The 14,576-nt window shown below is 47.4% G+C and overlaps 2 protein-coding genes across 2 annotated transcripts in view; one reads left to right on the top strand and one right to left on the bottom strand.

The window, feature by feature from the left end:
- Positions 1-6,432, top strand: part of dhx32a (DEAH (Asp-Glu-Ala-His) box polypeptide 32a) — a 45,088-nt gene extending 38,656 nt beyond the window's left edge. Inside the window, exons 12-13 of the mRNA XM_055913932.1 lie at positions 3,289-3,479; positions 5,743-6,432. Coding sequence (XP_055769907.1) covers positions 3,289-3,479; positions 5,743-5,935 — 384 coding nt within the window. The 3' untranslated portion in view covers positions 5,936-6,432. The remainder of the gene's footprint in view (positions 1-3,288; positions 3,480-5,742) is intronic.
- Positions 6,433-6,721: 289 nt separating this feature from the next.
- On the bottom strand, positions 6,722-14,435 carry LOC129845949 (protein BCCIP homolog). The gene is made up of 6 exons (XM_055913931.1): positions 14,247-14,435; positions 13,710-13,865; positions 13,355-13,447; positions 11,977-12,164; positions 8,030-8,189; positions 6,722-6,937 (listed from the first exon to the last, which is right to left on the bottom strand). Exons 1-6 carry the CDS (start codon positions 14,385-14,387, stop codon positions 6,767-6,769), a joined length of 909 nt encoding a protein of 302 aa, XP_055769906.1. The 5' UTR covers positions 14,388-14,435; the 3' UTR covers positions 6,722-6,766.
- Between the last annotated feature and the right edge of the window lie 141 nt (positions 14,436-14,576).

The raw sequence follows: 14,576 nt of genomic DNA, 5'->3' as shown, positions 1-14,576 counted from the left end.
GGAAGTCACCGTCCTGTATGAAAGTCACCGTCCTGTATGAAAGTCACCGTCCTGTATGGAAGTCACCGTCCTGTATGGAAGTCACCGTCCTGTATGGAAGTCACCGTCCTGTATGGAAGTCAGTTTCCTGTATGGAAGTCACCGTCCTGTATGGAAGTCACCGTCCTGTATGGAAGTCACCGTCCTGTATGGAAGTCAGTGTCCTGTATGGAAGCCAGTGTCCTGTATGGAAGCCACCATCCTGTATGGAAGTCACCATCCTGTATGGAAGTCAGTGTCCTGTATGGAAGTCACCGTCCTGTATGGAAGTCCGTGTCCTGTATGGAAGTCAGTGTCCTGTATGGAAGTCACCATCCTGTATGGAAGTCACCGTCCTGTACGGAAGCCACCATCCTGTATGGAAGCCACCATCCTGTATGGAAGTCACCATCCTGTATGGAAGCCACCGTCCTGTATGGAAGTCACTGTCCTGTATGGAAGTCACTGTCCTGTATGGAAGTCAGTGTCCTGTATGGAAGTCAGTGTCCTGTATGGAAGTCAGTGTCCTGTATGGAAGTCACCGTCCTGTATGGAAGTCAGTTTCCTGTATGGAAGTCAGTGTCCTGTATGGAAGTCAGTGTCCTGTATGGAAGTCACCGTCCTGTATGGAAGTCACCGTCCTGTATGGAAGCCACCGTCCTGTATGGAAGCCACCATCCTGTATGGAAGTCACCATCCTGTATGGAAGTCACCGTCCTGTATGGAAGCCACCATCCTGTATGGAAGTCACCATCCTGTATGGAAGTCAGTGTCCTGTATGGAAGTCACCATCCTGTATGGAAGTCACCGTCCTGTATGGAAGCCACCGTCCTGTATGGAAGTCACCATCCTGTATGGAAGTCACCGTCCTGTATGGAAGTCACCGTCCTGTATGGAAGTCACCGTCCTGTATGGAAGTCACCGTCCTGTATGGAAGTCACCGTCCTGTATGGAAGTCAGTTTCCTGTATGGAAGTCAGTGTCCTGTATGGAAGTCAGTGTCCTGTATGGAAGTCAGTGTCCTGTATGGAAGTCAGTGTCCTGTATGGAAGCCAGTGTCCTGTATGGAAGCCACCATCCTGTATGGAAGTCACCATCCTGTATGGAAGTCAGTGTCCTGTATGGAAGTCACCGTCCTGTATGGAAGTCCGTGTCCTGTATGGAAGTCAGTGTCCTGTATGGAAGTCACCATCCTGTATGGATGTCACCGTCCTGTATGGAAGCCACCATCCTGTATGGAAGCCACCATCCTGTATGGAAGTCACCATCCTGTATGGAAGCCACCGTCCTGTATGGAAGTCACTGTCCTGTATGGAAGTCACTGTCCTGTATGGAAGTCAGTGTCCTGTATGGAAGTCAGTGTCCTGTATGGAAGTAACCGTCCTGTATGGAAGTCACCGTCCTGTATGGAAGTCAGTTTCCTGTATGGAAGTCAGTGTCCTGTATGGAAGTCAGTGTCCTGTATGGAAGTCACCGTCCTGTATGGAAGCCACCATCCTGTATGGAAGTCACCATCCTGTATGGAAGTCACCGTCCTGTATGGAAGCCACCATCCTGTATGGAAGTCACCATCCTGTATGGAAGTCAGTGTCCTGTATGGAAGTCACCATCCTGTATGGAAGTCACCGTCCTGTATGGAAGCCACCGTCCTGTATGGAAGTCACCATCCTGTATGGAAGTCACCGTCCTGTATGGAAGTCACCGTCCTGTATGGAAGTCACCGTCCTGTATGGAAGTCACCGTCCTGTATGGAAGTCACCGTCCTGTATGGAAGTCAGTTTCCTGTATGGAAGTCAGTGTCCTGTATGGAAGTCAGTGTCCTGTATGGAAGTCAGTGTCCTGTATGGAAGTCAGTGTCCTGTATGGAAGTCAGTGTCCTGTATGGAAGTCACCGTCCTGTATGGAAGTCACCGTCCTGTATGCAAGTCACCGTCCTGTATGGAAGTCACCGTCCTGTATGGAAGTCAGTGTCCTGTATGGAAGTCAGTGTCCTGTATGGAAGTCAGTGTCCTGTATGGAAGTCACCGTCCTGTATGGAAGTCAGTGTCCTGTATGGAAGTCAGTGTCCTGTATGGAAGTCACCGTCCTGTATGGAAGTCACCATCCTGTATGGAAGCCACCGTCCTGTATGGAAGCCACCGTCCTGTATGGAAGTCAGTGTCCTGTATGGAAGTCAGTGTCCTGTATGGAAGTCAGTGTCCTGTATGGAAGTCAGTGTCCTGTATGGAAGTAACCGTCCTGTATGGAAGTCACCGTCCTGTATGGAAGTCAGTTTCCTGTATGGAAGTCAGTGTCCTGTATGGAAGTCAGTGTCCTGTATGGAAGTCACCGTCCTGTATGGAAGCCACCATCCTGTATGGAAGTCACCATCCTGTATGGAAGTCACCGTCCTGTATGGAAGTCACTGTCCTGTATGGAAGTCAGTGTCCTGTATGGAAGTCACCATCCTGTATGGAAGTCACCGTCCTGTATGGAAGCCACCATCCTGTATGGAAGCCACCATCCTGTATGGAAGTCACCATCCTGTATGGAAGTCACCATCCTGTATGGAAGTCAGTGTCCTGTATGGAAGTCACCATCCTGTATGGAAGTCACCGTCCTGTATGGAAGCCACCATCCTGTATGGAAGCCACCGTCCTGTATGGAAGTCACCGTCCTGTATGGAAGTCACCGTCCTGTATGGAAGTCACCGTCCTGTATGGAAGTCACCGTCCTGTATGGAAGTCACCGTCCTGTATGGAAGTCACCGTCCTGTATGGAAGTCACCGTCCTGTATGGAAGTCAGTGTCCTGTATGGAAGTCACCGTCCTGTATGGAAGTCACCGTCCTGTATGGAAGTCACCGTCCTGTATGGAAGTCACCGTCCTGTATGGAAGTCACCGTCCTGTATGGAAGTCACCGTCCTGTATGGAAGTCACCGTCCTGTATGGAAGTCACCGTCCTGTATGGAAGTCACCGTCCTGTATGGAAGTCAGTTTCCTGTATGGAAGTCAGTGTCCTGTATGGAAGTCAGTGTCCTGTATGGAAGTCAGTGTCCTGAATGGAAGTCAGTGTCCTGTATGGAAGTCACCGTCCTGTATGGAAGTCACCGTCCTGTATGGAAGTCACCGTCCTGTATGGAAGTCACCGTCCTGTATGGAAGTCAGTTTCCTGTATGGAAGTCAGTGTCCTGTATGGAAGTCAGTGTCCTGTATGGAACTCACTGTCCTGTCACTTTCCATGAAGTCATTTGTTTAATGGCAAATATGAACTTCCTTTATCCCTGTTTTAGATTGCCCGTGATGTGGACGGCTCAGGAAACTACTTCATGTTGACCAACAGGCACATGGCTCAGGTCCACCCTGCCTCCAGCTATGGGGCCAAGGCCCATCAACTGGGTTTGCCAGAGTGGGTGCTGTTCCATGAGTATACTCTCTCGGAAAACAACTGTATCCGGACAGTCTCTGAAATCTCCCCTGCAGTGTAAGTCAATGGGCCAAACCAAGGCTCTTTCCCAATGCAGTGTAAGTCAATGGGCCAAACCAAGGCTCTTCCTCAATGCAGTGTAAGTCAATGGGCCAAACCAAGGCTCTTCCTCAATGCAGTGTAAGTCAATGGGCCAAACCAAGGCTCTTTCCCAATGCAGTGTAAGTCAATGGGCCAAACCAAGGCTCTTCCTCAATGCAGTGTAAGTCAATGGGCCAAACCAAGGCTCTTTCCCAATGCAGTGTAAGTCAATGGGCCAAACCAAGGCTCTTCCTCAATGCAGTGAAGGTCAATGGGCCAAAACAAGGCTCTTTCCCAATGCAGTGTAAGTCAATGGGCCAAACCAAGGCTCTTCCTCAATGCAGTGTAAGTCAATGGGCCAAACCAAGGCTCTTTCCCAATGCAGTGTAAGTCAATGGGCCAAACCAAGGCTCTTCCTCAATACAGTGTAAGTCGATGGGTCAAACCAAGGCTCTTTCCCAATGCAGTGTAAGTCAATGGGCCAAACCAAGGCTCTTTCCCAATGCAGTGTAAGTCAATGGGCCAAACCAAGGCTCTTCCTCAATGCAGTGTAAGTCAATGGGTCAAACCAAGGCTCTTTCTCAATGCAGTGTAAGTCAATGGGCCAAACCAAGGCTTTTCCTCAATGCAGTGTAAGTCAATGGGCCAAACCAAGGCTCTTTCTCAATGCAGTGTAAGTCAATGGGCCAAACCAAGGCTCTTTCTCAATGCATTTTTCCTCATGTCCATTCTTATGTCTTCTTTTTAAAAATGCGTTGGATGAGGTCAGAGGCCCCTCCCCTCTAAACTTCTCATCCAATGACCCCCGAGGTCCCTCTCTAACCTTCTCATCCGATGACCCCCGATGCCCCTCCCCACTAACCTTCTCATCCAATGACCCCCGAGGCCCCTCCCCTCTAACCTTCTCATCCAATGACCCCCGAGGCCCCTCCCCTCTAACCTTCTCATCCAATGATCCCCGAGGCCCCTCCCCTCTAACCTTCTCATCCAATGACCCCCGAGGCCCCTCCCCTCTAACCTTCTCATCCAATGACCCCCGAGGCCCCTCCCCTCTAACCTTCTCATCCAATGACCCACGAGGCCCCTCCCCTCTAACCTTCTCATCCAATGATCCCCGAGGCCCCTCCGCTCTAACCTTCTCATCCAATGACCCCTGAGGCCTCACCCCTCTAACCTTCTCATCCAATGACCCCTGAGGCCCCTCCCCTCTAACCTTCTCATCCAATGACCCCTGAGGCCTCACCCCTCTAACCTTCTCATCCAATGACCCCTGAGGCCCCTCCCCTCTAACCTTCTCATCCAATGACCCCTGAGGCCTCACCCCTCTAACCTTCTCATCCAATGACCCCTGAGGCCTCACCCCTCTAACCTTCTCATCCAATGACCCCTGAGGCCCCTCCCCTCTAACCTTCTCATCCAATGACCCCTGAGGCCTCACCCCTCTAACCTTCTCATCCAATGACCCCCGAGGCCCCTCCCCTCTAACCTTCTCATCAATGTTCCCCTAGGCCTCTCCCCTCTAACCTTCTCATCCAATGACCCCTGAGGCCCCTCCCCTCTAACCTTCTCATCCAATGACCCCTGAGGCCTCACCCCTCTAACCTTTTCATCCAATGACCCCCGAGGCCCCTCCCCTCTAACCTTCTCATCAATGTTCCCCTAGGCCTCTCCCCTCTAACCTTCTCATCCAAAGGCCCTCGAGGCCCCTCCCCTCTAACCTTTTCATCCAGACGGCCCCTCAGTATGTCTATAATATTAGTATTGTATTCTCTCTGTAGGTTCATCCAGACGGACCCTCAGTATGTCTATACTATTAGTATTGTCTTCTCTCTGTAGGTTCATCCAGACGGCCCTCAGTATGTCTATAATATTAGTATTGTCTTCTCTCTGTAGGTTCATACAGACGCCCCTCAGTATGTCTATAATATTAGTATTGTATTCTCTCTGTAGGTTCATCCAGACGGACCCTCAGTATGTCTATACTATTAGTATTGTCTTCTCTCTGTAGGTTCACCCAGACGGCCCTCAGTATTTCTATAATATTAGTATTGTATTCTCTCTGTAGGTTCATACAGACAGCCCCTCAGTATTTCTATAATATTAGTATTGTATTCTCCCTGTAGGTTCATCCAGACAGCCCCTCAGTATTTCTATAATATTAGTATTGTATTCTCCCTGTAGGTTCATCCAGACAGCCCCTCAGTATTTCTATAATATTAGTATTGTCTTCTCTCTGTAGGTTCATCCAGACAGCCCCTCAGTATTTCTATTACAACCTGCCTCCTAGCGAGAGTAAAGACCTACTACAGCACATCCTGGACCGGGACGGATCTGGGCGGAAAGACAAGCAACAGACCCTGACAATCAACAGTAAAGCGGATAAGGACTGCAGTACATTGGCTCAGTCCTATGACAGATGTGTGCTACAGTGACCTCTGGTGGAGAGCTTCAGCACTGACCTTCACTGAAAAGACCATCATCGCTGATTAGAACAGTGGTTTTCAAACCGCTTCTCGGGGACCCCCAGACTTTTCACAATGTTGTTGTAGCCCTGAACTGTGTCACCTGATTGACTCAGTGATTGGATGACGCGTTGAATCAGGTGTTTTAGCTGTGGAATAGTTCAACTCTGGGGGGGGGGGGGGGTTCGGTTGGGGGTCCCCCGAGGAGAGTTTTGAAAACCCGCTGGGTTAGATCAACTGCCAAATGACTGACTTGCTGTACACTATTCTTCATATCTTTAATTCAGTCAGGTGGTAACTGCCTTGGTCATTTGATATTATTACAGTAAATAATTAACCTATATTCTAATAGAGTATAACCCCAATAAATGAATCCAGATCAGTTTGAACTTAGTCCATCAAAACATCAGATATTCCTTCACAGAAAAATACACCATTTCATTTTTTGGGAATTGTCACTTGCTTGATAACCTAATATTGTGTAAGAAATGGTTTGTACTGAAATGTTAAAACATCACTTTGTTTACATGAATCTGTAAATACAATGCTTTGAACTATGACCAAGGTCTAAAATGATTTATTTTGTCAAAAGATACATTTTTACCTAAAAACGTCGAGATAAAACCGCTGGGCTGAAGGAAACCGTTACATAATGACATTGACTTGACATTATTCTCAGCTTAACGAAAATGATTCCAGTGGTCCCTTCCTTTCGATGTTTCGTATTGAATTTTACATTACAAAAAAAATCAGTCCTGTTGTTTACCAGAGTTTATTCTGTATGTTTAGTCGTACGGTTGGTCACACGGTCAGGTATTCTTTGAGCTTGTCCATGATGGCTGACATCCTGTCTGCCGGGATGAGCATCACGGTACGCTGCGGCTTCATGGGGACGTCGTCGAAGGACCACCGCCCACTCAGAACACTGTCCGTCTCCTCCTGCACCGAGTAGTGGAACTTCATGGTGGCTTGCTGTAGCGGGGACATGGACAAATGGTTACGGCAGTGGAAAAGGACGAGTTAAAAAAAAAAGGGCAATTTTTAACTCATCAAGTATAGCTTGAGTAGTCCTAAAACTAGTACAACTTGAGGAAGTTATGATTAGTGACCAGGGTTGGGGGTTGAAATACCAATTCTCTTCATTTGGGACATTTGATAATGGGCTTTACTTTCTGATTGTGGTGCTCCGCTGTGGAAGATGGAAAACCAGAACGTTCCACCTTTGCTTGAATAGCTGATTTTAAGATCCAAGTAGAGGAGGTGAAGGAGTGTCTGCAACACCAAGACTAGTACCAGTAGGCAGCTGGTGGGGGGGGGACAAAATACCTTGTCCTCTCTCTCCTGGACTAGTGAAACTCTGTTGTCTGGACTCTCTGCTTGTGTCATAAAACCCCTACAGTTTATCTAGAACGCTGTAACCCGCCTGGTTTTCAACCTTCCCTAGTTCTCCCATGTCACCCTGCTCCTCCACACACTCCACTAGCGTACAGTCGAAGCTCCCATCCACTACAAGACCGTGGTGCTGACCTACGGAGCAGCAAGAGGAACTTGCCCCTCTCTTCCCTTCAGGCTCAAACACCCCAACCCTCCGCCCTCCGTTCTGCCACCTCTGGTCTCTTGGCCCTACGGGAGGACAGCTCTCACTCAGCCCAGTCCAAGCTCTTCTCTGTGTGCAGCGACTCCGCTGTCCTAGCTTTAGGGGGGGGGGGGGGGGGCGGTTCCACCATTGGGGTGCCAGGACAGCGGGGTGCCAGGGCATCTTCTGAAAAAACATCTAAAACCCTACGACTTCAAAAAGTACCTTAAGCAATCCAACAGCAAACCTGAATGGTATATATTATTATACTTAAAGTTGGGGCAGCAGGGAGCCTAGTGGTTCGAGCATTGGGCCAGTAACCGAAAGGTTGCTAGATCGAATCCCAGAGCGGACGAGGTAAAAATCTGTTGTTCTGCCCCTGAACAAGGCAGTTAACCCCACTGTTCCCCGGTAGGCCGTCATTGTAAATAAGAATTTGATCTTAACTGACTTGCCTCGTTAAATAAAAAAATAATGAAAAGATGTACCTCATAGAAGAACTCCTCCTCTGCGTTGACGAACGTGAGCTCGTCTTTAGGCGGTGCTCCTCTGGTCTTGGAGGGATCCTTGTAGGTCTTACTGATCATCAGGCAGTAATGACACTTCCCACTGGGCTTGTTGCTGCTCTGGGCTTCTGCCATCTCCTCCCTGGAACATTCAATCAATGACGTGGTCATGGTTTTATTAATAGTGTATTGACACACTGCTTTCGGTCTTCTTTCCATAGACAATACATACATGGAATGACTTTTGTACAAAAAAATATGTCAGATATTTAGCATTTGTGTATCCGGTGCAAAGTGACCCATATCTGAGACAAGCAGTTATATTATAATTATAGGTCCATATTAATTATATTTAATTACCATGATTAGAAGGGTTCATCTACAGTAGCATACCCATAATGCACAGCAGGTGATTGACAGTGAACACAATGGTACATCGCTTGAGCGACAGTCCATTAATCTGAGAGCATGTCTTGTTGACATTCCAGTAATCTGAGAGCATGTCTTGTTGACAGTCCAGTAATCTGAGAGCATGTCTTGTTGACAGTCCAGTAATCTGAGAGCATGTCTTGTTGACAGTCCAGTAATCTGAGAGCATGTCTTGTTGACAGTCCAGTAATCTGAGAGCATGTCTTGTTGACAGTAATCTGAGAGCATGTCTTGCTGACAGTCCAGTAATCTGAGAGCATGTCTTGTTGACAGTAATCTGAGAGCATGTCTTGTTGACAGTAATCTGAGAGCATGTCTTGTTGACAGTACAGTAATCTGAGAGCATGTCTTGTTGACAGTACAGTAATCTGAGAGCATGTCTTGTTGACAGTCCATTAATCTGAGAGCATGTCTTGTTGACAGTCCAGTAATCTGAGAGCATGTCTTGCTGACAGTCCAGTAATCTGAGAGCATGTCTTGTTGACAGTCCAGTAATCTGAGAGCATGTCTTGTTGACAGTAATCTGAGAGCATGTCTTGTTGACAGTCCAGTAATCTGAGAGCATGTCTTGTTGACAGTCCAGTAATCTGAGAGCATGTCTTGTTGACAGTAATCTGAGAGCATGTCTTGTTGACAGTAATCTGAGAGCATGTCTTGTTGACAGTAATCTGAGAGCATGTCTTGTTGACAGTCCAGTAATCTGAGAGCATGTCTTGTTGACAGTCCAGTAATCTGAGAGCGTGTCTTGCTGACAGTCCAGTAATCTGAGAGCATGTCTTGTTGACAGTAATCTGAGAGCATGTCTTGTTGACAGTCCAGTAATCTGAGAGCATGTCTTGTTGACAGTCCAGTAATCTGAGAGCATGTCTTGTTGACAGTCCAGTAATCTGAGAGCATGTCTTGTTGACAGTAATCTGAGAGCATGTCTTGTTGACAGTAATCTGAGAGCATGTCTTGTTGACAGTACAGTAATCTGAGAGCATGTCTTGTTGACAGTCCAGTAATCTGAGAGCATGTCTTGTTGACAGTAATCTGAGAGCATGTCTTGTTGACAGTAATCTGAGAGCATGTCTTGTTGACAGTAATCTGAGAGCATGTCTTGTTGACAGTAATCTGAGAGCATGTCTTGTTGACAGTAATCTGAGAGCATGTCTTGTTGACAGTCCAGTAATCTGAGAGCATGTCTTGTTGACAGTCCAGTAATCTGAGAGCATGTCTTGTTGACAGTCCAGTAATCTGAGAGCATGTCTTGTTGACAGTAATCTGAGAGCATGTCTTGTTGACAGTAATCTGAGAGCATGTCTTGTTGACAGTAATCTGAGAGCATGTCTTGTTGACAGTCCAGTAATCTGAGAGCATGTCTTGTTGACAGTCCAGTAATCTGAGAGCATGTCTTGTTGACAGTCCAGTAATCTGAGAGCATGTCTTGTTGACAGTAATCTGAGAGCATGTCTTGTTGACAGTAATCTGAGAGCATGTCTTGTTGACAGTACAGTAATCTGAGAGCATGTCTTGTTGACAGTCCAGTAATCTGAGAGCATGTCTTGTTGACAGTAATCTGAGAGCATGTCTTGTTGACAGTAATCTGAGAGCATGTCTTGTTGACAGTAATCTGAGAGCATGTCTTGTTGACAGTAATCTGAGAGCATGTCTTGTTGACAGTAATCTGAGAGCATGTCTTGTTGACAGTCCAGTAATCTGAGAGCATGTCTTGTTGACAGTAATCTGAGAGCATGTCTTGTTGACAGTCCAGTAATCTGAGAGCATGTCTTGTTGACAGTAATCTGAGAGCATGTCTTGTTGACAGTACAGTAATCTGAGAGCATGTCTTGTTGACAGTCCAGTAATCTGAGAGCATGTCTTGTTGACAGTCCAGTAATCTGAGAGCATGTCTTGTTGACAGTAATCTGAGAGCATGTCTTGTTGACAGTCCAGTAATCTGAGAGCATGTCTTGCTGACAGTAATCTGAGAGCATGTCTTGTTGACAGTCCAGTAATCTGAGAGCATGTCTTGTTGACAGTAATCTGAGAGCATGTCTTGTTGACAGTCCAGTAATCTGAGAGCATGTCTTGTTGACAGTAATCTGAGAGCATGTCTTGTTGACAGTAATCTGAGAGCATGTCTTGTTGACAGTCCAGTAATCTGAGAGCATGTCTTGTTGACAGTAATCTGAGAGCATGTCTTGTTGACAGTCCAGTAATCTGAGAGCATGTCTTGTTGACAGTCCAGTAATCTGAGAGCATGTCTTGTTGACAGTCCAGTAATCTGAGAGCATGTCTTGTTGACAGTCCAGTAATCTGAGAGCATGTCTTGCTGACAGTCCAGTAATCTGAGAGCATGTCTTGTTGACAGTCCAGTAATCTGAGAGCATGTCTTGTTGACAGTCCAGTAATCTGAGAGCATGTCATGTTGACAGTAATCTGAGAGCATGTCTTGTTGACAGTAATCTGAGAGCATGTCTTGTTGACAGTCCAGTAATCTGAGAGCATGTCTTGCTGACAGTCCAGTAATCTGAGAGCATGTCATGTTGACAGTAATCTGAGAGCATGTCATGTTGACAGTCCAGTAATCTGAGAGCATGTCTTGTTGACAGTCCAGTAATCTGAGAGCATGTCATGTTGACAGTCCAGTAATCTGAGAGCATGTCTTGTTGACAGTCCAGTAATCTGAGAGCATGTCTTGTTGACAGTACAGTAATCTGAGAGCATGTCTTGTTGACAGTCCAGTGTGCAGGGATGCAACAGAATAGTATTATTATTAAATAAAAAAAATAAAAAATAAAGAGTTTCTTATTGGACAACTCCAGGTAGTCCATCCCTGTTTCCGGATGTTTTCTTTGGTTTTATGACCTAATGAACATGACCCAGGAAGGATAACTGAAAGAGAAAGGGGAGGTAACTGGACTCTGCTGTTTGTGGAGGGGCAGGGCGATCTGTGGGGGTTCGGGTAAGACAGATTTACTGTAGCTGTTTAGAGGGGCAGGATGATCTGTGGGGGACTCGGGTTAGACAGAGACTTACTGTAGCTGTTTGTGGAGTGGCAGGGCGATCTGTGGGGGTTAGGGTTAGACAGAGACTCACTGTAGCTGTTTGTGGAGGGGCATGATGATCTGTGGGGGTTCGGGTAAGACAGAGACTCACTGTAGCTGTTTGTGGAGGGGCAGGGCGATCTGTGGGGGTTAGGGTTAGACAGAGACTCACTGTAGCTGTTTGTGGAGGGGCAGGGCGATCTGTGGGGGTTAGGGTTAGATAGAGACTCACTGTAGCTGTTTAGAGGGGCAGGATGACCTGTGGGGGACTCGGGTTAGACAGAGACTTACTGTAGCTGTTTGTGGAGTGGCAGGGCGATCTGTGGGGGTTAGGGTTAGACAGAGACTCACTGTAGCTGTTTGTGGAGGGGCATGATGATCTGTGGGGGTTCGGGTTAGACAGAGACTCACTGTAGCTGTTTGTGGAGGGGCAGGGCGATCTGTGGGGGTTAGGGTAAGACAGAGACTCACTGTAGCTGTTTGTGGAGGGGCAGGGCGATCTGTGGGGGCACGTTGATGAACCTCTCGCTGAGCAGCAGTCCTACAGGCTTACTGGTGTCGTTGAGGACCTTCTCCAGATCGTCTGTCACACTATGGGGACAACTCTTCTCACACTGACCCAGGATCAGATCCTTTACCTCCTCCACACACTGGACACCCTGTGGACGAATCATAACACAGTAATTAACATATAGACCTTATTCACGAGACTGCCATGATTGTTCAAAATGCAGGCTAGTGCAATAGGCAGGAAGAGGAAGTAGGCTACTACTTATTGAAGTCTATGGAAAACAGATCTTTCCTCAAGGTCGACCTTTTATAATATCAGATTCAGACAAAAGACATCTTCTCTGTCTCTTAACATTTCAGTGGTTGAGAAAGTGTCAAGTTTAGTGATTTCACAGATTATATATATATATATATATATATATATATACTTTTTATTTAACCTTTATTTAACTAGGCAAGTCAGTTATAAGAACAAATTCTTATCTACAATGACGGCCTACCGGGGAACAGCGGGTTAACTGCCTTGTTCAGGGGCAGAATGACAGATTTTTACCTCGTCAGCTCGGGGGATTCGATCTAGCAACCTTTCAGGTTACTAGTCCAACGCTCTACCCACTAGGCTACCTGCCTCCCCCCTCTCTAACCACTAGGCTACCTACCTCCCCCCTCTCTAACCACTAGGCTACCCGCCTCTAACCACTAGGCCACCCGCCTCTAACCACTAGGCCACCCGCCTCTAACCACTAGGCCACCCGCCTCTAACCACTAGGCCACCCGCCTCTAACCACTAGGCCACCCGCCTCTAACCACTAGGCCACCCGCCTCTAACCACTAGGCCACCCGCCTCTAACCACTAGGCCACCCGCCTCTAACCACTAGGCCACCCGCCTCTAACCACTAGGCCACCCGCCTCTAACCACTAGGCCACCCGCCTCTAACCACTAGGCCACCCGCCTCTAACCACTAGGCCACCCGCCTCTAACCACTAGGCCACCCGCCTCTAACCACTAGGCCACCCGCCTCTAACCACTAGGCCACCCGCCTCTAACCACTAGGCCACCCGCCTCTAACCACTAGGCCACCCGCCTCTAACCACTAGGCCACCCGCCTCTAACCACTAGGCCACCCGCCTCTAACCACTAGGCCACCCGCCTCTAACCACTAGGCCACCCGCCTCTAACCACTAGGCCACCCGCCTCTAACCACTAGGCTACCCGCCTCTAACCACTAGGCTACCTGCCTCTAACCACTAGGCTACCTGCCTCTAACCACTAGGCTACCTGCCTCTAACCACTAGGCTACCTGCCTCCCCGAATAGATAACATATATCTGACCGTACCTTTCTCTCAGTGAGGTTGAGCATGCTGATGAAACCAAACACCTCATCAGCTGGATCCTCGTCATCATCACTGTCCTCTGGCACTTCTGCTTGCTGATAACAAAACATGCAAAAAGACATACATGATGCTACTGAATTTATATAAATGGTTCTCCTTTGGATGTGGGGTTGGAAGCTGGAGCTAGAAACACAAGCATTTCGATACACATGTGTATGTGACGAAATAAAATTTGATTTGAAGAAAGCATGTGTATAATCATATTTCGGGTGTTTAATATGATGCGTTAAATTATATGACGCATATTTAGTGACGGTCTGATCTGATGTGAACGGTGCACCGCGTCTCGTTTCTTACCCTGATGACGCTTCCAATATGATTCTGCTGGATGAGGAGATCGGTCAACTCGGATGTATTGACACGAGCCTTCAGAAACAGCTGTTGCAGGAGTTTCTTGACCCCATTGTAGTCATTGTGAGTAATGGTATGGGCCTCAAAGTCTACAATGACCTCCTAGGAAACAAACAAAGGTTTTTTAATACAAGTCCAGAATCCCGAGACAATGTTTTGGACTGGAGGGGGACTCGGGGCGAATGTGCTGCCAGTTTTAGTGTCAATACACGTATCGATTGTTTGTTTTGTCTAAACTACTCTTATGGTTTTAAGTGTGTAAATATCCATGAATTTTACTATTTAGCTAGTTAAAACTCTGAAGTTATCGACTGGCTATGTTCAGCATGTCCCTAACATGCGTAACATTATTAGCTAGCTTGATATGAACAACAGTTGTTTGCTAAAAAAAAAAACTATCTAGCTAACCCCTCTAACGTTAGCCAGTGCTAGCTAGCCTGCTAGGCCATGAATGTAGCCAGTTCGCTAGAGACATTATCGTACTTCATTGATCTCCTCTTCTGATCCGCTGTTATTCTCTGCTGAATCAACGTCGTCTTCCAATCCTTCATCAGAGCTGTTATCCTCACTATCAGCGGGATTTTCTCCCATTCCAACTGCTCGTCTTTTCGCTGAAGAAGCCATGCTGCCAAAACAGATACCACGCGTAAGGGAAAGGACGGGGGCGGGGCAAGGGATTAATGTGGAGTTGGGAGTACTGAGAAACTGAGACACTCTGGACGCCATATTGGATCAATTGCTGCATGCTTCGCTATGCTTGGAACGCCCGTGTGCTGAACCGCAATGGCGTCCCGTTTCTCATTCTGACAGCAG

Source organism: Salvelinus fontinalis, unplaced genomic scaffold, assembly GCF_029448725.1.
Source record: "Salvelinus fontinalis isolate EN_2023a unplaced genomic scaffold, ASM2944872v1 scaffold_0410, whole genome shotgun sequence".
NCBI classification, from domain to species: domain Eukaryota; kingdom Metazoa; phylum Chordata; class Actinopteri; order Salmoniformes; family Salmonidae; genus Salvelinus; species Salvelinus fontinalis.
Note: the sequence above shows the minus strand (reverse complement) of the source record. Positions and strands in the feature narration are given on the sequence as shown.